The following is a 25,320-nucleotide window of genomic DNA, read 5'->3' as shown; positions in this document are numbered from 1 at the left end:
AAAGACATAAACTATAAAGTTAATCCACTGCTGCCTCCATCAGTCAGTTCAAATGAAATAAGTTTACCCAAGTGACAGTCTTACAAAACAAGGCAGCAGACCAACAGTTTCTGTGTCCATGCAAGATAAAAATGTGGATTTTCTCTTTGGACTTTAGCACAGTTGAGTGTGAGTGGTTCACAAACTAAAATTTGACTGGCTATACAGCCATGTTATCATCAGTGAGTGTTAGGGTCTCCGGGGTCTTCAGGCTGTTTCACTGGGGCTCAGCAAAACCAGCGTTGATCGGCTCCTGCAGCTCGACTTCAACACTCAGACACTGGGAGTGTCAGCGACAGCCCTCACTGCTCTGAAGGAACAGTGTGACACAGTCAGTGAGTGGAATAAATCTCAGAGGAGAAGGTGAGATAGTTGGCAGGTGAGACGCTGCCAGTTCCACGACGGTGGGGATGTGTAACCCTGTGTCAAAGTGAGTCTCTGCTACTCTTTTGCTCCTGCAGTAAACGGAATAAACAGGTTTTTCAGACATTCAAGAGGCTTATATGAAAATAATAGACACAGAAGACATTTAAACATGTTGAAAAATGAATGAATTAATAACCAAGGGACTAAATAATATGAAAAAGCAAGAATAGAAGTTGTTATTTAAATATGTGACATTGTTTCCATTTTCACATCATTGTACAGAATCACATTTTTTAGTCTTCTCCTCTTCGCGGGCGACAGTGGGTCAGTGGTAGAGTGAGGTATCTTTCAAAAGGGAGGTGGTGGGTCCAATCCCTGACTCCAGTCTATCTGAATGTGCATGATAGAAAAAGAGTGCTATAAATACAGATAATGTCAGGGAGGATGGAGGTTCGTAGTCTGTCTAGTTAATTAACTATGGCATGAGAATTGTTGCTTTAATAACGTTTATAACCGTGCGGTCCCATTTCTCACTTGATATAGACACAGGAACCGATTTGGACAAATACTGACAAGAAACATTTGCAGTATCCTAAAGAAAATGTTACATTCTGTTCGACAAGTAAGACCTTGTCTGTGATCCGCCTCCTCCAGGGCTCCATGGTCCCCCAGCCTGGTTTTTCCTTTGTAGTCGTCTTTTTTTGAGCACAGATGTAGATCTGGATCAACACTAGGCCCGAACACCAGCATGTCTCAGAGATGTGAGGAGGGCCCAGAAATACCCCGCAGCACAGCCTCCAGCCTGTGTGACATACAGCTCACCTTCACTGACACCTGACAGCAGAGGACAGGTTTGTTCAGAGGTGGAAAAATTAATGTATGTACATACAATAGACAAGGCTTTACAAATGGTTCTGATAAGCTGATAAGATAAGATACTTTATTGTCACTACAACAACACTTTGTTTGGTAGCTCGTAGACAGATCAGCAGCAGGAGACAAGTATAAATATTTACATATTTTGTCTTGGATCAGACTCACTGGTATCAAAAAAAGAAAGCAAGACAATATCTCAAAGAGATACCTTGGTTTTTTTTTGATTTTACGGAAGCACAGGGGAGTTTGTATCCACACACACTGTGAGAATAGGAACACAAACTGTTTATTTGTGCATGTAAACATTTGTAATTAGTCACTTATAAGTGTGTATGCATGCATCCACTAATAAACCAATCGATAACCATGTTTACCAAGTAGTAGGCTTTGCTTTCTGTTACAATAAAGATATCCCTTCTAAATGTAATTTCTGTGTAAGCAGTGGGAAATCAATCACCTCACTATCTCAACACGAAGTGCCTGAGGAAACACCCAGCCATCCATCTAGATTATTTTTTTTTATACTACTGCTTTGACTGCATGTTTTATTTTTACTCGTTTCAATTTTAAGACCACAGAAAAAAAGTTTTCTCATAGTCAGTGACTCGTTAGAGCTCCACTACAAAATCGGATTTCAAAGACAACGCAAAATATATTAAAGTGAAAATGTATCTTTTTATTGGTACCATACATTAATTATCAAGGGCAGAAACTAACCAAATCAAAAAAATATATATCAAACAATGATTTTTCTACAGGGTTTTTCGGAGAAGGTACAAGTCACCATTCAAGCTCAGTCATAACTGCTGCTGGAATCCACTGGAACACAATGGAAATGTACGAAACAACATCAGCCGTTTTTAGTCAGACTCCACAGACTCAGAGTTGCTACAAAATGCCGACTAAACTCAATGTTAAGCTGGTTTTAGAAGATGTTTGCATGATCCATGACTTCACACATGTCGGTTATGAAAGATCAAACAAATGATTAAGACAGAAAATGGAAAGAGAAAAATCTCAGTTTGAGCCAGTGACAAAACATGAAATCCAACTAAAATTCAGTGAGCACATTCACTTGACATTGAGCTAGAACACGAGATTAAAGATGAACGGTGGTCAGTGAAAGTTCACTTCCTGCGTCAATGAAAAAATGAATTGAATCTCTGCCAAAATAAATTAAAAGAAAAAAATCTATAACTGTAAAATTGTCTCTCCATGGTGCCACTGTACCCCAGGGATTTTGTAATTTTAATTTACACAAGTTTTAAAAAAGAGGGAGGAGGAAAGAGAGCAAGTGGGTATAGAGGGAACAGGTTCATGGGTGTTTTTTCTCCTTTTTCCTATTTTTTGTTTTCTTTACATTAGATCAGGATGGCTTTAGGTAAATCTAAGTAAGAATACATTTTTATTACAGTCAGACAGAACTTTGCTACTACCTTAAATATACAAGCACAAATACACAAAAATTCAAATCTCCAAAAATGGAACAAAAGACAAAATAAAAACATCCACACTAAATTATTTCTCTTTTATAAACATAAAAGATAAAAACAATATATTTTAGATGGGGGGAAGGGGATAAAAGTCCTGTGTTGCTCCTTGGTCTGTAGCTTTTCAGTATTGGTAGAAAATAAAAAAGTAACAATTGAAATGAAGGCGTTCAATACAAATTAAAAAAACATTCTAGGGAAATATATACTGTATAAAAACTCTGTAACTGTGTGTGTGTGTGTGTGTGTGTGTGTGTGTGTGTGGAGGGGGGTGTTTTAAATGATCTCTGTTGAAAGACTGCATTCACTGTAGTCTAAATCAGAGATGACGCGGGCACTGCGGGACTTAAAATCCTTCAATCATCACATTTGTTTTGGCGTGTATCTCTGTGTGTGTGTGTAATGTTTCCCTAGTGCCACATTTAAGTTCTCCTTCTCATGTATGAATTTCAATTTGAATTTCTCATGTATGAATTTCAACAGTTTTATAGACTGATATTAAATTATGGTCTGTCTGCTTCAGCAAAGCCACAGATGAACTCAAACTGCCTCTTTTGTCTCCTCATGCGTTTCACTCACACACACACACACACACACACACATTCACACACATACTCTATTAACAAACGTTATCAGTGACATAAGCATCGACAGAGCAGACCAGAACTGAGAGCTGTGTTAAGAGGATGGGCGGAACAAGTTATCCCGAAGCAACTCTACACCATCTCAAAGCCCCACTGCCACTATTCCCCTGCACCCAGCCCCTTCCTGCATATAAAACTTCAGTGTGGATGGTTCAGTGTGCACAGTTCTCCTCTACTACGGGTACTACATTGTCCAAACTAAAAAAATAGTAAGAGCAGATGAGACATTTTGTATATGGAGGTGAGGGAAGTGGGACAGTGCCTGAATATTAAAAACCTTGTAAAACTTCCTCGGGCACACAGGATGAAAGACTGAGCTCTCTCTCAAAGCCTCCGGGCTACGTGTGTGATGAATCTGAGCTCTACATGGATGTCTCAGTAGGTGAGTAGATGATGGGACTGTTGCTGTTGTTGCACTGGCGGCTGTTTGGTGTGAAGTGGGACGGGACGGGACGGCTGAGGAGTGACAGACAAGGGCTCGTGTAGTGGTTTGCGGGGCTCTAGGGCTCTACTGCGACGCCTGTGAGGTGGGGTTGTCGTTCTTGCTCTCCTGGCTGGGCGGGGCCTTGTTGTTCCAGGGCGAGTTGGAGCCCAGCGCTGGCGAGTTGTTGAAGCTGTCCTCGTCGTCGATGCCGTTGGCCGCGTCAAACTGCGTGTTCTCGAGCCGCGTGATCAGGCGCTCGTCCTCGTCGCCGAACTCTCCTCCCATCAGAGTGGGCTCTCCCACCACCATCACATCCTGCAGAGACAGCATCACTTCCTTCAGTACGCATAGAAATTACAAATGTCATAACAAGAGCATGAACTGATCCGTGTTGGTGTGTTTTTTTTTTTATATTTGAATAAGCGGACTACATTTATTATGTGGATTCTGTCAAAAAAAATGTTTTTCTTTTAATGAAGGTTAGACTTATTAGAGTCACTATTACTACCACTCCCTACCACAAAGGGAACAGATTCTAAATCTAAGATTCAGTGAATAAAAGAGTCAAAAAGTCTGAAATGTCACAACGGCAGAAACTGAATATGGTGATGGTTTGTGTTCATGATTCCTCGACAAGTATCAAACATAGCAACAAGCAACAATAACAGATGGGAAGCAGTAACAAAACACTGCAAAATACCAATTTTTCTTTCTGCACTACGCTCTTATTGGTTAACAAACTCAGCAGTGAATGTAAACACACATAAATGTGCACTTTAAACAAAAATATTGGTTAACACTTATGATGCATTTTAATGGAAACCAAGGCTTATTTCCCTTCCATGAATCAGCTTTTCAATAAACACAGGTGTAATAGCACTTTGCTGACTCCAGGTGGGAGTGATGTACTCACTGGGACTTGGCTAGACAGAGGGAAGCCACTGCCTGGGCTCTTCTTTTTGTTGTTGTTGTTGTTGTTAGTTCCTCCTCCTGTGCTGATGGTGCTGCCACCTGACATCTTACGCTTCCGCCGGTTTTTAGGCGCCTGTCTTGATGGCTCGGCTAAAAGGCAGAAATAAGAAGAGAGTTACAAAGATACGCAGATACAAATAAAGGTCTGTCTGTTTGTCAATATTGGGGCTTTTCCATTATACAGCTCGACCACTACTCCACTCGACTAGACTCATGTGCTTTTCTTGGTACCTGCTCTAGGAAGGTTCCAAGCGAGCTGAGCCAATATTAAAATGTGATGTCAACAGACTGCCGGCCACTAATTAGTCAGAAACTCTCAAGAAAAAGCGCCACATGTGTCATTTATCTTACCTGGTGGTGCCACCATCCTCTGCCACTTCTGGAAGAGGCAGGTCTTGAGGCAGTCTCTGGGGCTGAGGCTGTATGTCTTGTGTCTGGACATCAGCTCCTGCATGGGCTCAAGAATCACACACAGCTGGAAGTGGAAACAGAGAGGGGAAACTGGTTAGAGATTACAATGACAATGTGAAGAGATTCTCCACTTGATCAAGTGGCTGGAGTTAAGAAACAAGCATGTCAGTGGTGGACTTGAAATCAGCATTCTGACAACAGAGACTCAGGTTTTTTTTTCCACTGAAGAAGCTTATATTCCAGTGGTTGTGTTGCTGAAAGCAGTTTCACTGTGTAGGATTTGAGACAGATGGGTAAACTATGTCATGTGTGATGAGTTTTCAGATGTTAAAAATGTACACGAGACAACATAGTCAAATTCTGATCAGACCACACCGATGCTAACAGCAAAAACATAGTGAGATGGCACATGGTGGCACAAGAGTGGGGGCAGAATAGGCAAGCAGCTTTAATGTGTGTCACTGAATGGCAGATAAACAGCAATGTATATTTGTAGAGAGATTTGAAATAAAAATAAAATAGTCGAATTACAATGATGCAGATGAAAGATACTATATAATTGTATTTGTAAATTTCTAGCACTAAAGCTCCACACACATACCCCACACTTCAGGTGAGGTGTGGGAGTACGTGTCCTCTGAAAAGATGACTTGAGGTCCATATTCTAAACGTTCTTTGTCAACATTAGTTTTAATGTCTCACTGCCTCGCTCATATGTCAGAGTACCAGGGCTAATTTCTAGACCTGAAGTTATCTTTCAACATTCACTTTACCTCACTTATGTTTCAGAGGACTGGGGACAATTCCTTAAACCTGATGTTCACTGCCATTTGGCTTTAATAGTGTAGCTGTTATGCTTCAGTCAAATAGAAAACACATCACTTTCTGTGTAGCGAAGGAATGTCACCACAGACAACTCAGGCAGACAGGCTATTCAACATGCTACAGCTTTAATGGAATCTGTTTGTTGAGACTAATTAATACTATATTCTTGACAAACAGCCACATACAACTTTTCAATTAACCAACATTGGGGGTTGTGACTCATTTGTACCAAGCAGAAAAGACTCAGCCTGTAGTTCCAGTCTGACCTGTGTAACACGGTGTGCATGAATAAAAGACAGAAGCAATACAGGCTCCAAACACTGCCAACGCTGATCCATGCCAATTCCGATTAAACTGAACAACCTCAAACTTCTTTGAGGTAACTCAATTTTCACTGTCTTTATAAGAGGAACGTGCAATTAAAACATAGCAAATTCATACACACTGCATACATACAAGGTTTTTAAGACTAAAGCAGCACAACAAAGCTGATACTCTTTCTGACAAATGCTCACTCAGCGGACAGCACTTAAGAGTGTAATCAAAACCTTTGAGGGTGACAAAAAACAAAAGGACTCCTTTATCAAAACTCCAACAAAGTTTTACGTGTGCTTTAAACTACATATGCGCATAGACTGCCATTTTTATTTATTTGTTAAATTTAAATAAACCTATAGCTATACAGACAGGCAGACAGCAGCCTCCCCCTGTCTAGCAGCATCACCTTGTGACCGATGTTGAGGCACCTTATTCAACTTCTATATACAAGTGTATACAAGTAAATACAAGTGTTTGTATTTCACAAATACTTTGTTAATGGACATATATTCACATTTGATTCATGGTTGACTACATAAAATCACCTAACCCCACAACCTCATCATAAGCACCAGTGAAACTCATGACATTCACACACTCGGTATGCAAACATGTGATTGAATGCATGGGCTACACATTCATTTAGCCAATCACATTATGCCTCAGTAAGCCAACAGCTGGTGAGTGTGAGGTTTGGCTGCCCAGTGGCTGAGGAATAAGACATGTGTGTGCACTCTGGCAAGTCAAAGCATCATTATAATGTTGAACAATGTTATCCAACATAACAGAGTTTGCACAGACTGCACAGGCTTAGACGTTAACGTGTCAAAGCAGATTATATAACAGCTATAAAAGCTAAAGTCGTGTGGCTGGAGTAACTTGAAGACAGCCTATTTTCTCAACTAAAACACATTTAAATACGACAAACCATAACAATTATGCTAGTAGATGGCAAATGTGAAACTGATGATGAGAATTTGAAATGTTGAGTGAGGTACAGTTACAGTTATAAAAGCCGGCCAACAATTACTCCAAAACAAGGAAAACATATTAAAGACAATAAAGATAAAATTGTTGATTGGGTGCTTGACTTACTCGGAGGTAGTTAAGGGTGGAGTTTGACAGGCCACATCTTGTTATATTTTTGGACAACTGGTCCAGCATCTGTGGGTCCTGGGCCTGGGACATCAATTGAAGACAGTTACTTATAACACTTGAATAAAAACACACACACACCTGGATTCACTTCGGCAAACTACACTGATCCACAACTTGATTACACCTACATATACCTAGCCATAAAACTTTGTTTATACTTGCATGAGGCAACACATATTGGCTCTCAGTGCACTTTGCTTCAACAGTTAACTGTGTGCATAAACAGGAAGTCAACAAGATAATGTCTGCCAATGAATATATTGAATAGTAACATCATAATAGTTACAGTAGATCAGTAATTTCAAACATTATTTCTTTCATTTACACACGAGTTGTGTTTTCACACCTCACACATGTGGGAAGTTGATGTGTACATTGAACTGCTACCCTGTGTTGCTTTGTTAACTATGCAATAAAAACTCCTCTCTGCTCTAAAAGAGCTGCTTATTAAGACACATCTGCGAGGCCAGTTTTCCACTGGATATGTCCACTGTGTGCACAGAGCACACATGGTTACATAAATTCAGAGGTGTGAGACCAAGCACCACAACAACATTTGGAGCCCCCACGCCCATGGAGATTACGTCATTCCTGGCGCACATTCACTTCCACCGGAGGAAGTATACACCAAGCTTAACAATTACTCAATAGACTTCTTTTTTGTACGAAGTTGGTCTCAATTAACTGATCTTTGTTCTGAACTTTGTCGGAACATGTGCCCGTGTGTATTCACTTACATGCATGGCCAGTATACTTCGGGGGATAAGTTCACGATGTTGTCTGATACTGAAGTGCCACGTCTTTATCCTCATCATGTCGTCAAACATGAACTCCAGGTACAAGCGCCCCTCCACACATACCTACAGGAGTTTAGAGGTCGGAGGTCAGAATGAAGCAGGAGGACCGTGAAAACATAAACAGGGAACTGGATAAGCTGCTCTTCTGTACTCAGATTTAGGGCAAAGGTTATAACTGAAAATGTTGGTATGTGAGAGCTGCATGAAGACATCCTGTACATCCTGTGAGGCCATCATTTAAAACCAGGATTTTTCCACAATGTAGGGACAGATTAGTGTTTAAGTTGGAATACATACTACTATAACATATCTCTGTTAGAGGTGTAAACCCTGCACAAGAACACAGTCTCACCTGTGTGAACATGGGCTTTCCATTCTGGGTGACCATGGTGCACTGATCACAGTCGAGGGAGACAAAGTTATTGTGGAAGGACTCCTTCGGATGTTTCAGCACATAGTAGAGTTCAGTGGCACCGCCCTCAAATATACTTCGGAAGTACCGTGGAATCAATGTCCGGCCAATTGCTAGTGAAGAGGAAGAAAAAAAGATGTAAGAGAAAACTAAGGAACAGCATATCATCCCATTTAAAACGGAATAGACGGCTGTGATTTTGCTTACTTACTGTAACGTTTGGGTCCATCCTCCAGACAAAAAGTAATGGTCAACATGGCATCATCTTCGAAGAATTCCGTAGTAAATGCATCCCACCACAGGTTATCACACTCCTACAGGATGAGGAAAAGAGTAGACACCAACATTATGTCTTGTTTCTTTGTGTGTGCATACAATATACATACAACACTGTGCTACAAACCTCTGTCCAGTTCTGTAGCCGTTTGTTAAGTTCAAATATTCTGTAGTCTGTCTGGTTGCCATATGGTGTGTGCCTCCTGTACAAATATTTCAAGACAGAAGGAAACAAATGGAGGAGTTATGTGAGAACAGTACGCCTGTATAATGAAAGGCTTCAGCGGAATGAAAGAAACTTCCTGATCACTGCACTTTTCTGTTTTTCTTCCAACACCTATTTGAGCCTTCTCAGATAAGAATATAACTTCCCACAACCTTATCTGAACTTTACTTTAATTATTGCTGTTTCACAATGGCTGGAGATAGCAAGAAATAATGTCTTACCCTATTCCTGGCTCCAGGTATGTGGGAGGATACATTGGGGTGGGACTGAAGAAACAAGAGACGGAGGGATTGTTACATTCAGCTAGAGAGTTAATGTGCCCTACTTCAGGAACTAGTATGTCTTTATGACCCTGGGACTTTAGCCAAGCATGGCCCACATTAGATGATACAAGGGGACACTAAATAGAAACACTTCTCAAATACACATACATCAACTGCAGCTGATCTATTTATTGCAGAACGACAAGCTGTGAAATACTGCACACAGTTCTGTCTAGGCACAATCCCTCGCCTTACAAAGCCACACAAGGCAACTTAAATTGATTGAGTATTAAAGAGTTGTCTCACATGGCCAGTCTAAAAGTTTCACTTAAGTCATTGAGGACCAACACACATTTGGCAACACAATGAGGTGTTCATGTTCATTAACAAAGTATAACATCAGCTCTTCAACAATTGCTAAAAACCTGACAGGTCCCCCACTACGGCATAAGATCCCTAACTCAGCTCCCTGCACCCTGATGTCCCTAAAACTAAACTAACCATTGAAATCAGTTCCTTAGTGAATTTGACAAGAGAAACAGGTTGTGTAGCTCCAAAATAACATAATGTACATTTCAGGATTTGTTCATGAAGTTAGTGAACCTCCAAAAAAAAATCAACCACCAGTGACTATCTCAATTTGCATTTCATATTCACAGAAGTGCTGCTCATGCACTCTGTCCTCTAAACCACTTCCAGTAATTTGTTGATAGGTCAGAGTCAGCCTAACAGATGCCAAGCTGAATCAACAATCACTTTTTTTAAGAGAAGCATTTTTCAGGCAAGCTTTACATAGCAATATAGAGGGGAAGGCAATAATACAAATACATGCAAGAGACATTTTAACTGTGAACATGAACCCCAGCAGACTGCTTAAAAAAACAGACATAACACATAAAAACTCACCCCACGTCTCTGTCCAGCATGGTGCCGGGATGGAAAGGGGGGAAAGTGCTACCGTTGGGGGGCTCCTTAGGGGAGTACAGCTTGAATGACTTGGAGGAACAGCCTGGAAGACAAGAAAAATGAAAACATAATTTTCAATTTGTGTGTCACCTCTTAGATGAGTAGTTATTAGAGCTTCTAGATCATGGCAAAAAACATCTTAAGTGACCACTTAGATGGAAAAGATCTTAAATTATAAAAGCAAATATGAGAAAGTAAACATAAAACCATACATGGTGTTTTGTTTATCACCACCAAGGAGGTTGCTTTCTGTGCTGTCTGTTAGCAGGATAAAGTACAATCCACTGAACTTCTTGAAAGTTGGTTGGGTGTGGGGTACGGGCCAAGGAAGGACCAACTATATTTTGGAATAGTTCTGAGTTAGGGGGCAGATAAATTAAGAGTTTTCACTTTTCTTAACATTTTGACATATGGCATGCCACCTGTGCAAAGTGTTCCTCTGAATAAGTATTTTGGTCCTGATCCAGATACTGTGTGTTGGTGAAGAGGTATGTGCTCTTCTTCCAAGGAGGGCGTGTTTTTTGGCCATGTTTGTCTGTCTGAGCAGCGCAACTCAAAGAGTAAAGCACAGATTTTGATAACACTTTTCTTTTCAAGGATGTAGGTTATTATGACCCAGGGAAAAATATTAGAATTTGGTAGTGATATGGATCTGGATTTTTTTTTTAGATCAATGTTTAACCTTGTGAGATAAGATAGCGTGTCAACACTGTTGCCTTAGTGTCTATTTTTTTGATTGAAGCTGAATGGGATGGAGACAAATGGCACCAATTGGCCAGTATATCTGCACTAATTCACAGATTGTGTCCATCTACTCACATGAAGATGCAACATGACATGTCAAGGGGAAGTTTCCTGTAAACAACCTGCTTCTGTCACAGCTCTATTACCTTTTATACAATCCTCCTAAATAACAATGGAATGCTATACATCATAACATCAACATTGACTAAATTCACCAAGAAACACACAAAACAGATGAATCTCTATAACACACACACACAGTGCTCCAGCACTTATTGTACTCTAATTGCCCAGCTCTTCCATAAAGGTCATCTACGCATAGCAGCCACTGGGTCATGACCCCTGTCGTCGCCATGGTGAAGCCCCGCCTCATTTATGTCTGTCTTTTCAGTCTCTGCATATTAAACATATCTCTGAGTGTGCTTCAAGGAAGATGTATATTGTGTTACATACATGGATTTAAAATAAAAAACTGACGTTGAAATGAGGGGATGTTTTTAAGCAGGGGAAATTGCGAATTGTGTTAAAAATATATTCAAAATCTAACTTTATTTCTAATGTCAGTTTAAAGTCCAGCTGCTCTTACTTACTAGTTTCCAGTGTAGTTGGTTTCTACCGTGTTTGTATTGATAACAATAAAAGTTTCTCATTTAGAGCACAGATCATTATATATATATATATATGATTGTGTGCAGCCCGGCTGCATTCTCTATGTGCAACAACACGTTGTTTACACTGTGAACATCAACACTATGCTATGGGGCTGGATGCTTCACCAGAGAAAAACAAATGGGGGATGATAAATAAATAAATAATCGATGTTATGTGTCCATTAGTTGTTGAGAGCTCCATTAGCTCCTCTCTTCTCCTGTTAGCGGTTAATGACAGGCAGTCACAATCACATCAACTGGACTCCACTTCCTCCACTGGGAATCATGTTCCTCTCTCCCAGTACACTATACACACACACACAGACATTAAACATGCACACATTTTCCTGGCTTGAGTGATGGTCGACCAACCTTTAGAGCTAAACCTATCTCAGACGCCGAGTGACAGAAACCTAATAAAAATAGAGTCTGGCGCACAAACTACAGACCCAGTTTCCACCCACCATCACCTCATAAGAAGAATAACCTGTGGTGGGGTTTTGGACATATGCCACTGCACACTGCCACCATGCACCATGTCTGTTTTCGAGGGACAAATAACTGTCCAACAGGGATACCCTCCAATTGCTATGTTACATTGAAGCACAAACCTATGTTGGTAAACTTTCTGATAAGGACAATAATGTGATATTACGATCGAGCTGTACTTTAAATGTCAATTAAAACTCCCGTTCAGCCCGTAAGTTTAACATTCAAGTCACATTTGCACATTTAACGTGGAAATATCTGGCTACAAAGGCAATTAGAAAGGCAACAAGCGTACAATGCTAACACTGGGCTTTAAGCTAGGCTAAAACACCAAACGGACGCTTTAAGAACCCACAATAATTTCGCTACATAACTTAAAAACGTGTGTGTTACAAATGTATATCGAGCACAACAACTGAGCAATTCCCAGGTGATAAAACACTGCACGAGCAACGTTAACACCCTGTCAATAAAGGCCTGCGGGGCAAGCTAACGTTAGCAAGACACAGCCAATTGCCCGTTAGCCGAAGTTAGCTTTCTTGCTAACGCCTTAGCGTTAAAATCCCCTTTTCAACGGAAAAAGGGCAGCGAAATAAAAACGAAAAACGACAACAGCCAAAGTCCCTGAGCTACATTCACTCTCTCCGGCAGCTGTACCCCGTGGGTTAAAAGTGTGTGTTCGTGGAAAAGCGAACCCCTTTTACCTGCAAAGAAGTCCAATCAGAAAATTGATGTTTACAGATCCGTGATAGACCGTGTGTACGCTCCGTGCGTAAGAACGGATAGGCCCGTTGGACGGACGCAAAGAACGTACCGACACAATACGTCCCACTGAATATGATCAATAAAAAAATCACTCAAACACAAGAGTCTGAGACGGACCCGGGCCTGAAATCACGGGAGTCAGTCGGTTATGTTTTGTCCCGCATGAGGCCTTGTCAGTGGGCTGAAGCCTGCTGTGGGTTTACATACGGACCCCGATCAGCCCTTTGTTCACGGGAGGACATGAACAATAGCTGTAGGCCCTCCTCCTCCTACTCTCCCTCCGCAGTGCATTTACTCTTCTCTCCTCTGCCCAGCACCGCCAGCCGCCCTCTCCCTCTCCCTCTCCCACTCCCCCTACTACTACTCCTCCTCCTCCCCCACTAATGCACAACTGCACATAAAGGTTGTCTGGTAAGCATTTTCCCTCACTTCCTTAATTCCTTCCTCCTTCCTGCTGCATCCCATCCTTTCCCTGTAACTGACACTGGCCCCTAACAGCACAGGTGAAATGTGTTTGTGGGGGTAAACAACGATCACATACTGACTGTAAAGTGGTTTTCATGTTTGCCTAATTGTACTGAAGAGCAGTGCTTCTCAAACTTTTTTTTTTGGGGGGGGGGGTAGTTTATTAAAAACTGCAAAACACAGCTTTATCTCCCTTGAACAATTTAGAAATAGAAATATCTGTAAAAAAAAAAAAATCTGTTCACAAAATAAACTATTCACTTAAATATACATAAAGATAATGTGCATATAATAACAAATATGTAAAATAATATAAGATTTGCTCTCAAAATGAAATCATGAACTTAATTTTGAATAAAGATTTGCTAATAAAAAATAATTATAGTTAATTACAGTTAAACTAATTAACTGAATCCAGGCAATGACAAAGAAGATCCCTATATATTACTGTGAAAAAATCTAGATGTGTTGTTTTAGCAAAGCCACAATAGCTACAGAATTATTATTTCTCATCACTTTTACTGGAACACATCCAGAAAATATGCATTTTTAAAACCAACTTTTTCAGGTTTTTTCAAAACCACTTTTTAAAAGGTCAAAGTGTCAAAGTATTTATGCGCGACCTACCTAACCCACTTATTACTATTCCATGTAGTAAATTAAGTCTTTTTTACACCAGATTTACATCACATACACATGCTGTATGAGTTTGCTAATATACAGTACAGTTTATATAAGACAAACTCTAAGTAACTGCCTTTTTACAGACATAAAACAACAAAGCTGGTGGTTGATAAAGAAGAATCAGTGTTATGTGTCCTTTAGCCATATATGCAAAACATACAGCTGTTTATGTTTGTTACAGCACATAATACCACCTTTCAATAAAAAACATTCTACTATGATAGCTCAATATCTATATAAGTGTATAACCTTAAATATTAACCACTAAATCAAAAATCACTGCACCCCCATAACATTGTTTTAAAAATGAACAGATAATTAACTATGTAAACAGAGACTGGGTTGAGAGGTACAGATGAGTTCTGGAAGAATATATTAAGTTTATTAATTATAAGTTCTATCTCTTGGCTGGTTTACCTACTCCAATCATAATAATTAAGTTTGTGAAACAGTGTTACCTGTGTGAATAGATACAGTGTGACATATTATGTGCAGATGGTCAAAGCCTGATCAGACAAAAGAGCGAATTAAGATCTTTTAAATTAGGTTTTATGTCATGAAAACATCCAAGGGTTGTATATATTATGATGTCTGGCTTTCTCTCCTTGTCATTCTTTAACACACTCATTCACTCATACACACACATTTACACTTATAGGAAGCACTAAGCCAAAAGGAGCCTAAATCTGTTCAAATCGCCTGGAATTACAATCAGCTACGATATTCAGATCATAGCCGGCAACATTCACACATATGGTCAAAGTTGGTATATAAATAGAACAAGTCATATTGGATCAGTATTATATATACAGTAGTAATAATGTGAGTGTACACTAGCATCAGTTTGTCATGATACGTGCCAATTTGTCATATTCATCCACAAAGGAAAGAACTGGCTGCAGTTAAGTCGAGTGGTGATGCCTTTTGATTTCATCAACCAAAATGCTATATACTATTTACACATGGGCTTAAAAATCAAAGCCTTTGTGATATTGTGATATTTTAGAGTCCATAAAGTTTTGTTGTGACCTTTAATTTTTCCCCCCGCCATGTTTCCTGTCTCGTAACAGGCTCTGACACATTCGCCGTCAGGATGTGCAACCGCATAACTTTCCATTCATGTGCAAGTCAAATGCAGACGTCTGGATTATGGTGAAGTGCGGCGTCTCCCGGGGACATAAGAAGAGCATAAGCTCCTCAAAGGCTCGTATGTCACTCGGCCGACAACAAAGCTGGTGGGGCTGAGTTTGTACACACATTTGGTTTGACCATAGTAAACCTGTGTGCCACGAGCACTTCACCGCTCCTGGCTCCTGTCAGGCTTTTGGCAGCATATTTGTGTGTCTGGTACCACGGGGAGGTGTCGTCAGTAGTAGCTTTAGAGTGTCTGTTGTGGGTGACTTGTGTGAATTTGCCTATCTTCACATTCTCTGGCCCCTGTAGCCATGGCAACACGGGCAGTCAATGCTGTCACAACTGGAGAGAGAGGCTGAAGAATCATCCATGGAAATGGACACACAAGGGTTAATCCTGCGTGTGTGCATGTTTGTGTGTCCAAAGCTCACCCATTGAAATGGTACATGACGGGGTTAATCCCTAGTGCACGTGTGTGTGTGTGCTTGTGATGGGGTGATGGAGAGGAGGTGGTGGTGGTGGGAGGTGTATCAGGATAAGCCTTGAGGGGCTTACACACACCGTCTCTTTTGCTCTCAGGCATAGGGCAGTCCTTATCTTCAACCACACACACACACACGTGCGCGTACACACATGCACACACACACAGCTGCCTAACCTTCGCTTTACCAGACTCATTTCGTCACTGGCACTTACACATTCACACCTAAAGCCTTAAATCCATGTATAATACGTGATTAAAGCTGGGCCATGCAGAGGCTGAATAAACTCCCCGAAGTGCACAGTGTGATGTTTTCGCTAAGCTTACACTTAAAACTTCCAAGTGCAACTATTTTAATGCACCTTTGAAGTTAGTAAAAGGGAAAAAAAAGGAGGCCAAACTTGAACGGCGTCGCTCGGGACGTCAACAAAGCAGGAGACAAACTGAAATATTTTCCTTTTTTTTAGGCTTTTTTTGTTCCGTTTTGTCCGGGGATTTGATGATGAATCAGCTACAGTAAGAAAAAGAAAGAAAAGAAAGGAATAAAAGGTCAGCAAGACAAACTTACCTTCTTCAGTTTCTAGTTGTTCTGACATTGACATTTTGTCACGTTCAAATTGACTTCCACAGCCACACACTGATCTGACTCACAGACTCTGTTTTCATGCCTGTCCCTCTCTCTCTGATATCTCCCATGTCCAGACTGTCAGGCTCAGGGGCACAAGGAGGAGGAGGAGGAGGAGGGGGGGTGGGAGAAAGATGCCTGCATGTACAGTATGTCTGTGTGTGTGTGTGTGTGAGCGTGCGCTCTCGTGCACGCGGCGTGCAAATGTGTGCAGCGTGCCACTTCCACTCGCTAGTCAACAGGAAACTGAACGGCGCGTACATCTGCCAGAGTTCTGATAACAACCTTCCCCAGACACCCTCCCCTCCAGAACTGTCTTCAACACTGATCTAAGGACGGTCACATGTTGGTATGTCTGCAGAAAAGGGCCCAGGCCAAATTGATCCCAGCTTCAAACATGACAGTCAGTGTTATATAGAGCACGACATCATATCAGTGTTGTTTTTTCCCCCTTTTCCTCCCAAACAGGCCAAAAAAAAAAGAAAAGAAAACACTCTCTTTTCACAGATAGATTCACATTTCTTTCCCCAAGTGTAACACCAAAGCTACTGTTTCATAGCTTTTACCGCTTCGTAGTATTAAAGTCAGACACACTGTAAACACATCAATATGACAGCTTGGCCCATTCCTTGATAAAGAAGCTAGAGACACATCTCTGGGGCTCTTTTCAGTGATCGCTGTCTGGCAGATTCTCCGCGTTTGGCAGCTCAGGCTTCACTTCACTCTGTTATTGGATCAGATAGAGGGACAGAGATCTCTCTGTCTTAGTCAGCCCCAAGAGAACATCTAAAGGACAAGCTGTCACTTTTACGAAGGAATGGTCTTTAATGCAGCACTGACCAGCTGTAGCTCCAACAAACTCACATACTTATCTACTCGAGTAGTTCCATTTCATGCTATTACATACGCGGTGACATTTATTTATCTACTCCACTGCATCAGATGAAATGAATGTTGAAATATCACAGACACATAATAATAAAATAATTAAAATCATCTCCGGCCAACAACAACAACAACAACAACAACAACAACAACAACAACAACAACAACAACATGATGCAAGCATTACCTCCTCATAAATTGCTGATAGGATAAGATATGATCAATATGCAGTGGCTTTATCTGTATATATCAAACTAGTCACATAAAGTCACAGCTATGGACTGCAAGTGCCCGAGCGACGGAGGTACACAAGTGTGAGATGTAGAACCTCCAGACTCAAGAACTCCTTCTTTCCCACTGCCAGGAGTTATAATAATGGACACGTGTCACCTAGCTCATGACCCATACTATCATCTACTTTGTATTTTGTTTGCACAACATGCACAACATGCACAGCTAGTGTTCTTTCCTCCATAACAGATGTCTATTTCCTTTCTATCGTTGTCCATTTCTATTGAACTATTTATCCACTTCTTTTGACTTTTAACTCTGCATTTGTGTGGACACGGCAAAGAAAGAGTTCCATTGCACATGGAAACGTGTTTTCTTACTGAACCTTTGACAATAAACTCTTTGAAACTCTTGAATCTAAAGCTACAGCTTTTGCTCATTTTGTTTGTTGTCCCACGTAATGAGGAAGTAACAGACAGAGAAAATAAATCTGCTAATCCTACTGTTTGACAGTCTTAGGTCTCATCTGTGATCTCAGACAGTGGCTTGTATTTTTATGGTAAAGTCTTTCATGTAAAATTACACCCTGTGTTCAGTCAACTGATAATAAAACTTAAAACTGTCTTTTTTTTTTCCTGCTTCGCATATAAGAAAGTAAGTATTCGCCGTCGTTGGACGATATATTACGAAACCACGTCTGTCAGTGATGCTGTCTTTGACAGTTTCAACCATGTTCTCACTCATGTTGACGTCTCTCTTTGGTGTAAAATCAATGAGGTGCATTTCTTTACTTGTTGTAAAGAGAGTGGAGTGTCCTCATGGAGTTTCAACTACAGGAAACTGAAAGACACTTGTTGTCAGATCACAGGAAAACAAAACAGAGTAGAGGAAATTTAAAGTAAACAAGTACACTGTCATTATCATTTTACTCATGTATAGTGAGATTAATCAACTGTTTACTTTCTCATTATGTTTAATCGTTAAGTGGAGCATGTACTGTATGTACCGTATGTATGCAAGAAAATAACTTGGCAGACCGACTGTATCCACATGCCTTAGTCTTACTGCAGCTTGTCGTGTGACAAGCTGCACTAACAATGAACAATTAACAATTAAAAACAATTAAAAACATCTTGAGAATTTTATTGGATACAGGAATTCACTATGAGGTGTCAATGATTAAGCAGAGAGAAGAAAAATGTCATGAAACATTCGGAAGATTGGTCAGAGCAGAGGATGACTGTTAATCCACAGCATCGTAGGTGAAACTGAACGATCAGTTGGTCAAACAGCTCTAAATGTCTGCAGGTAATTATGAATTAAAAGTGACACCAAAAATACTCCTAGACCTAGGAAACATCTTACGGGTAAATCTTATTAAATAGTCATCAAGGATCCATTGATTTACCATCTGCAGAAGCCAAACAGGCATTTCTACGTGTGGTTACTTTATCCATAAATGTTTCCTAATTGATTATTCAGACAGAAAATGTAGTATTATTATTTGATCATAAAGGTTTTAATCCACAGCACTGTGTAACATTATTTCATGACAAATAATATATTTGGCCTAAGTAGCTCTTCGTATCTCTCTCATATATATATATATATATATATATATATATATATATACACATATATATATGTATGTATGTATATGTATGTATGTACATGTATGTATGTATGTACTGTATGTATATATATATATATATATATAGTATTTTTCACATTATTGTATTTCAAAATGTACTTATATATAAGTACATTTTGTACTGTAATAAGTATATATATAATATCTGAACTGAACCACCAGAAAGGAAAATGGGTATGGATACACCATCTTTGTAAGAATAAATAAATAAGAGCACAATTTACATAAAACAATGCTCGTCTCAGCTTTTATTTCATGTAAATGTGCATGTGGAGTTTCACTGTGTTCCGCTTATTCTCTGTGGACAGCCATCGTTCTCGTTTTGATTTACAGGCGTGACTTCACCACGCTTCAATAAAAGGAGAGAAAAAAAACTGAAGTGACCTACAATCAGAGGTTGTCCTTTGATAGCAGCGTCCTCTTGTGGCCACAGGGAGCTGGTGTGTTTGTTTTCATCCTGTCCTACAGATAGTTCTCACTCACTCACTCACTCACTCACTGGATGAATTCCCTGTGCAGGTTTTTCTCGAGCGGGTGAACACAGGCGCTGGTGCAACAAGGGAACTTCAGCAGCCAGTTTGTCACTCATGTAATAACAACAAGCCAGAGTGGGAAGGGATTAAGATCATTAAGGGATTAGATTATGTAACGTATGAATGTATGTTCCTTAAAAAAGTATTGATCAAAAACACACTTGTGTGTGTGTTATAATTCTTTAAGATCAGCATTATTGTCCAATATGTTTTTATTTCCCCTCATTTTCCCCTGGCATTTTGAGGTCAGTGTGTGTGTGTGTGTGTGTGTGTGTGTGTGTGTGTGTGCTTGTGTTTAGGACGTTTTCTGGCACAAACACTGACCTTGTCAGGTCCAGTTGTCCTTATGGAATTATGGAAGTATTCCTAATGAAGCATAACCTCATTTCTTAGGAACTAGGGTTAAGTTGAGGGCTAAGATTTGAATTGTGGTTTGTTTAAGGTTAGGGTCAGGTATTAATTGGTTATGATTAAGGTTAAGGGATAAGGCTTTGTTAAAGGTGTCCAAATAAATGGAAGTCACTGAGAGTATGAGAGGAGAACGGTGTGTGTGTGTGTGTGTGTCTGCTGACAGCTGTGTGAGTGGAAATGACAGTGCCCTGATGCTGCGTTCTCTGTTCTGTGGGAGCCATTTTGTCTGTCTCTGATCTCAGAGTCAGGTCTGCCCCCCCCCCCCCCCCCCCCACCCCCCCTCAGCCCCCAGCCAATCACGTCACCGCTCAGCCTTGCAGAAAACATAAAAACACAGTCTGATCACTCTCTCACTCTCTGTCTCACCCGCTCTCTCCCTCTCTCCCTCCCTCCCTCCTACTCCTCCTGTGCTCCTACAGAGCTCATCTCCCACTTGCCTCGCTTTTCTTGGCTTTTCAGCTCTCTGCCTATACACCCCCTCCTCACCCCCTCCCCAATCACCTCACTCTCCTGTTTTCTCTTCCTCCCCACCCTCGCTCCTCCTCTTCCTCTCTTAATCCATATCTTTCCTCAGTATCATCTCACTCTTCCCCTCCATCACACCCTCCTCTTTAGGGCTCCCTTGTTGTGCAACCTGTTTCTAAACAGCTCAGCCTTTGTGCGTTTCTGTCTGTTGCCATTTCAGCCAGAGCTGCAGTCTTTACTCATTTTCTTCCAATCAGGGACACCATGTGACTCTCTGCATGAGAGGGCACAGTCCCTTCCCCCTTTTTTTCTCCTCCCTCCCTCCCTTCCTCTCTCTCTCTCCCCCCTCTTCCTCTCCTCCCTCCCCTCAGTGGAGCCAGCCACCCAGAGAACATACGCTAGCAATCAGAGGAGTCAAAGAGAAAGAGGGGAGTGAGGGGAGGGCAGAATAGAGGTAAGAGTCAGCAAGTGGGGCTGTAACGCAAGATCTGCTAAATGACTGACCACAAGGCAGAAAACATCTGTTTCTTCACAGAGCCTACTGTATAATAACTTCTCTTTGTTAATGCACATCCTCACACACACACACACACACACACACACACACACACACTCATGTTTATGTCATCCACATGTTGGGGCACATGCTGCGAGCGTGTATGCATCCACGCACACAGACCCCGAGCCCACACAAGAAGGGGGAGGATCCTTCTGTGTTGAACACGGCTTTGGAATGTAAACAAGAAAAGAAGGAGAGGAGGAGAGCGGCTACAGAGGGACTGTGAATTCTCCTCATTTCTATTCTATTTTATTCGCCATCGTCGTCAATCAGGGCAGCGTCTGCTGACTCTCTGTGTCATGTTCTGAATGTATAAAGAGTGTAGGGGGAGTGAAGTTGGCAGTACACTTATTACATCACTGTAGACTGTAGAGTCAAGAGCTGGGTTCATTTCAAGTTGACACAAGTGATCGTTCCATATTTGGAGGTCGTGTTTACATCGGCTGTAGTGTCCTCATCTTGTGTATTGTGTATTGTTTGAGGTCCACAGGCTTTTTTGTCATTCCTTGTATCACAGTAGGTTCTTTGAGAATGTCGAAAACTTAGGGGAAGTTGCCGTTTTGCTACATTTGTCTTGACGCAGGAATCAGTGGCTGCTGAAGATGAAAAAGAAGTTCATCTTCGTGGCACCACAAAAATGAGAAAAGGCAACAAAAGACGGCGGGAGGATAAAGAAGAGGATCCATGAAGCAGAGAGACTGAAGCGAAAAGAAAGGAGGAACACCAGCGAGAACAATATGAGAGCAAAAGTGGAGCGCACAACAGTGCGGTCATACGTCGTTTTTGGAAATTTCCATGACCACTTTGATTAAGTATGCAATCTGACCGCAAGAAAGCTAAAGCCTGGTTCCAAACAAACGCTGCTGCCTCTGCTGTGCAGGCTTGTTTAACGGCTGAGGTGGCAGCGTTTGCCTTCGTAGTGCGGGCTGCTGCGTGGAGATTGAAAACACACTTGTGTGAATGCAGTTCACCTTTGACAAATTACACTTTCCCTTTGTGCCATTGTGTGTGCTCGCTGTACGATCTGCATGCATTCACAGACATCTGACACCAAATCCAGCTAGTTTGATCACAGTGCCAGTCTCATTTCTCTCCTCACATTTGAATCCCTTGAGTCCTGTGTGATTCCAGCTTCCCTATACAGTGTCTGCAAAGCTGTGGCCACGATGAGTTGGCCCAGTCTCGTAATTTACTCGGAACTTTCCGACCTTTAAAATAATCTGTCAACTCGAGAATTTCCAAACCACAAAACATGGGAGCAGTTAGTGTCTCCATTTTCCTAATGATTAAAGTCAAGACTGGCACTGGAGGAAATCTGATCTTTGATGCGCGGTTGGCCAAATATCCGTATCCACATCCCGGCTGTTTGAGGGTTGACCACAGCGCCCGCTGTGGCCTGGGACAGTGGAGAGAAGAGGAGGCCAGTCAGGGTGATACAGTAACACACACACACACACACACAGTTTTGCACAGCTATCCTTTTAAAGACTCTGCATTGACTTCCATTCATTTGGACAGCCTAAACATCAGCATTATCCCTAACCATAACCATAACCAGTTAAAGACTAACCGTAACCTTAACCTAACCACAATTCAAACCTTAACCAGTTCCTTAGAAATAAGGTTTTGCCTCATTAAGACCAGGTTTTTGACTACTGATCCTGACAAGGTCAGTGTTTATGTTAGAAAAAAGGTCGGGTAAAAAATACTAGCACACACACACACACACACACAGCCATTGTCATGAGTATGAATGCATTTTCCAGATATAGGGTTCACTTTTATGTTCTCCTTAAGACGGCAACATAAATCGCTGTAACACTTAATAATATATTGCCTAAAGCGCAGCGGTGCTTTATTTACTGATTCCTCTTTTTCTTTCATACTCTATCTGATTAAAGTCAGTGAAATGAGAAGAATTATCTGTTTGCTGTCAGGCGCTCAGCACCCAAACACAACTGGCTGCTGGGAGTTCCTCAGCCTTCACAGAAGTCGCACACCTCTCAATATGGGGAGGGAGGGGGGGGTTCTAATATGAGGGATATTTCTCCCCGCAGGTCGCTCTGTGTGCCAGACGTCCTGCAGCTGCTTCTCAACATGAGCCAGTTTTATTTTTATTTTTTTTTAAATGTAAAAGGATGACAAGTTTGTTGTTGTTGTCATCACGTTGTCGATTCGCTTTTGGGTGAGGTGAGAGATGAAGTCAGGCGGTGAAGTCTCGTCTGACAGCTCTGACTAAAAACAGCAATGCTTCCAGACAGGTGTAGAGACAAAAGAGGAAGTTGATGATGCAAATACATATAAGATGTAAGGAATATGTCTCTGCCCTTCTGCGTCTCAGGTGCGCACTCACTGACCTGTGTCCAGCAAACTCTTAAAAAGAGGAAGACTCTAAGCTAAGTGTGTCGTTAAGCGTGTGTCAGTCCATCTAATGCAGTGATGGCGTTTTTCCACTGTACAATATCAGCAACGAAAACCGCACGACCACCTGATTAGGAGGGATCATCAAGCTTGTGATGCATCATAAATGACACCCTCCTGAGTCAGCTGTGAAACATCAAAACATTCCCCAACAACTTTTATGTGGGGAAGAAGTTCAAATCAATCGTGCAAGCTCTTTGATCAGAGCAAGTGATCTTTGCCCTTTGAATGTCACACTTTGACCCTTTGCTTTTTGTTCTTTACTTTACTACCGATGCAAAGAGAGGAGAGTCTGATGTGCACAGGACTGTGTGCTACATCCTTAAAGTCTGTCCGCCAGCAACAGAAGCAACAAGAACAACAACAAACTGGTGGAGGGCGAAGAGAAGTGGCATTAGTGGCGGCATAGCAACAACTTCACGCACAGATGTCTGCACCGCCAGCAAATGTCTTTCCCTCCTCCTCAAACTAAACAAACTGTTGTAACAGTGAATAAAGAAGAGGAAATGACACGAGACTTCACGCTGGTCCAACTATTCTGGTATTTTCCTTTGCTCTCTCCATCCTCTCAGCCATCACAGAGGGCAACCTCCCATGAGCCTTTGCAAACAGAACCCCAGGGCCCTGGGGCACCTCTCTGCCCTAGTCACGCCACAGCAGTGCCTGCACTCACTAACCAAAATATAACATCAACAATGACAAGCAAAAGTCAGTGACTGGCAACAGCAACAGCAGCAGCAGCAGCAGCAGCAGCAGCAGCAGCAGGGCTGTCGTTCACGGCAACCATCACCACGTCAGCTACTTACCGGGACACGCGCAGCCGCCCACGGACATCTTCTCACATGTCTGGTGTGAATCCGATCAGAATGATGGTGGTGGTGGTGGCTTCTGTTATCCCTGCTCTCTTCCTTTCCTCTCCTCTCTCCTCTCTCTCACCAGTCACTGCTGCCGCCACTGAGGCTGCTCACATGAGCGTCTGTTATCCCCACAGTTCACACACACATATACACACACACACGCGCGCGCGCGCACGCACGCACGCACACACACACACACACACCACCAGGGAGCAGAGAGAGAGAGAGAGAGAGAGAGAGAGAGAGAGAGAGGGAGGGAGTAGAGAGAGAGTGGCGACGAGGGAGAAAAAGAGAGAAGAAGGGGAACAAGAGGTTAAAAAAAGAGCACACAAAAGGATCAGATTCTCTCAGTTGTACTGTAGCTGTAGTCTGTGAATCACACCGTCTGAGTGTGTGCGCACGCGTGTGTGTGTGTGTGTGTGCACGTGCCTGTGTGTGTGTTGCAGAGTGAGGAGAATTCTGCTCCTGCCTCTGCTCTGCCCTCACCCTCATCAGTCCTGCAAATTACAACTCAGGTGGGAGGAGAGAGGGAGAGAAAGGGAGGAAGAAAGGGAGGGAATGAGAGGCTGTGTGTGTGTGTGTGTGTGTGTGTGTGTGCTTGAGAGAGAAAGAGGGATAGAGAGTGTCCTAAAGTGAGCAAGTGAGGGAGGGAGAAAGAGAGAGAGAGAGAGAGCGGACTGTCTGAGTGACCTGAGAGGCAGATTTGAGGGAATAACAACCATGTGATGTGGGTCCTTCCCCCCCCCCCCCTAAAATATGTAGGAGCTGTTTTTCTACCAACACACACACACACACACACACACACAC

The 25,320-nt window shown here is 41.8% G+C and overlaps 1 protein-coding gene across 4 annotated transcripts; it reads right to left on the bottom strand.

Annotated features, from left to right (window-relative positions):
• Positions 1–1,936: 1,936 nt before the first annotated feature.
• On the bottom strand, positions 1,937–24,667 carry ldb1b (LIM-domain binding 1b). Of its 4 annotated transcripts, none has more exons than XM_058639729.1 (11): positions 24,463–24,667; positions 10,404–10,506; positions 9,456–9,500; positions 9,136–9,211; positions 8,944–9,046; positions 8,673–8,845; positions 8,261–8,383; positions 7,461–7,544; positions 5,163–5,286; positions 4,753–4,901; positions 1,937–4,154 (listed from the first exon to the last, which is right to left on the bottom strand). In XM_058639729.1, exons 1-11 carry the CDS (start codon positions 24,488–24,490, stop codon positions 3,924–3,926), a joined length of 1,239 nt encoding a protein of 412 aa, XP_058495712.1. In that variant the 5' UTR covers positions 24,491–24,667; the 3' UTR covers positions 1,937–3,923. The 4 variants fall into 4 exon arrangements, with proteins under 4 accessions (XP_058495712.1, XP_058495711.1, XP_058495714.1 ...); XM_058639728.1 differs by lacking the exon at positions 24,463–24,667 and adding an exon at positions 16,444–16,558; XM_058639731.1 differs by lacking the exon at positions 24,463–24,667 and adding an exon at positions 13,051–13,432.
• Between the last annotated feature and the right edge of the window lie 653 nt (positions 24,668–25,320).

This window comes from Solea solea, chromosome 10, assembly GCF_958295425.1.
Source record: "Solea solea chromosome 10, fSolSol10.1, whole genome shotgun sequence".
Taxonomy (NCBI): domain Eukaryota; kingdom Metazoa; phylum Chordata; class Actinopteri; order Pleuronectiformes; family Soleidae; genus Solea; species Solea solea.
Note: the sequence above shows the minus strand (reverse complement) of the source record. Positions and strands in the feature narration are given on the sequence as shown.

Coding starts and splice junctions, on each gene's coding strand:
- ldb1b (XM_058639728.1), bottom strand. CDS start 16,477: ATGTCAATGTCAGAACAACTAGAAACTGAAGAAG. Junction 8,846..8,943: donor GGATGGACCCAAACGTTACA/GTAAGTAAGCAA, acceptor CCTCTTCACTAG/CAATTGGCCGGACATTGATT. Junction 4,902..5,162: donor GAGGATGGTGGCACCACCAG/GTAAGATAAATG, acceptor TCTGCCTTTTAG/CCGAGCCATCAAGACAGGCG.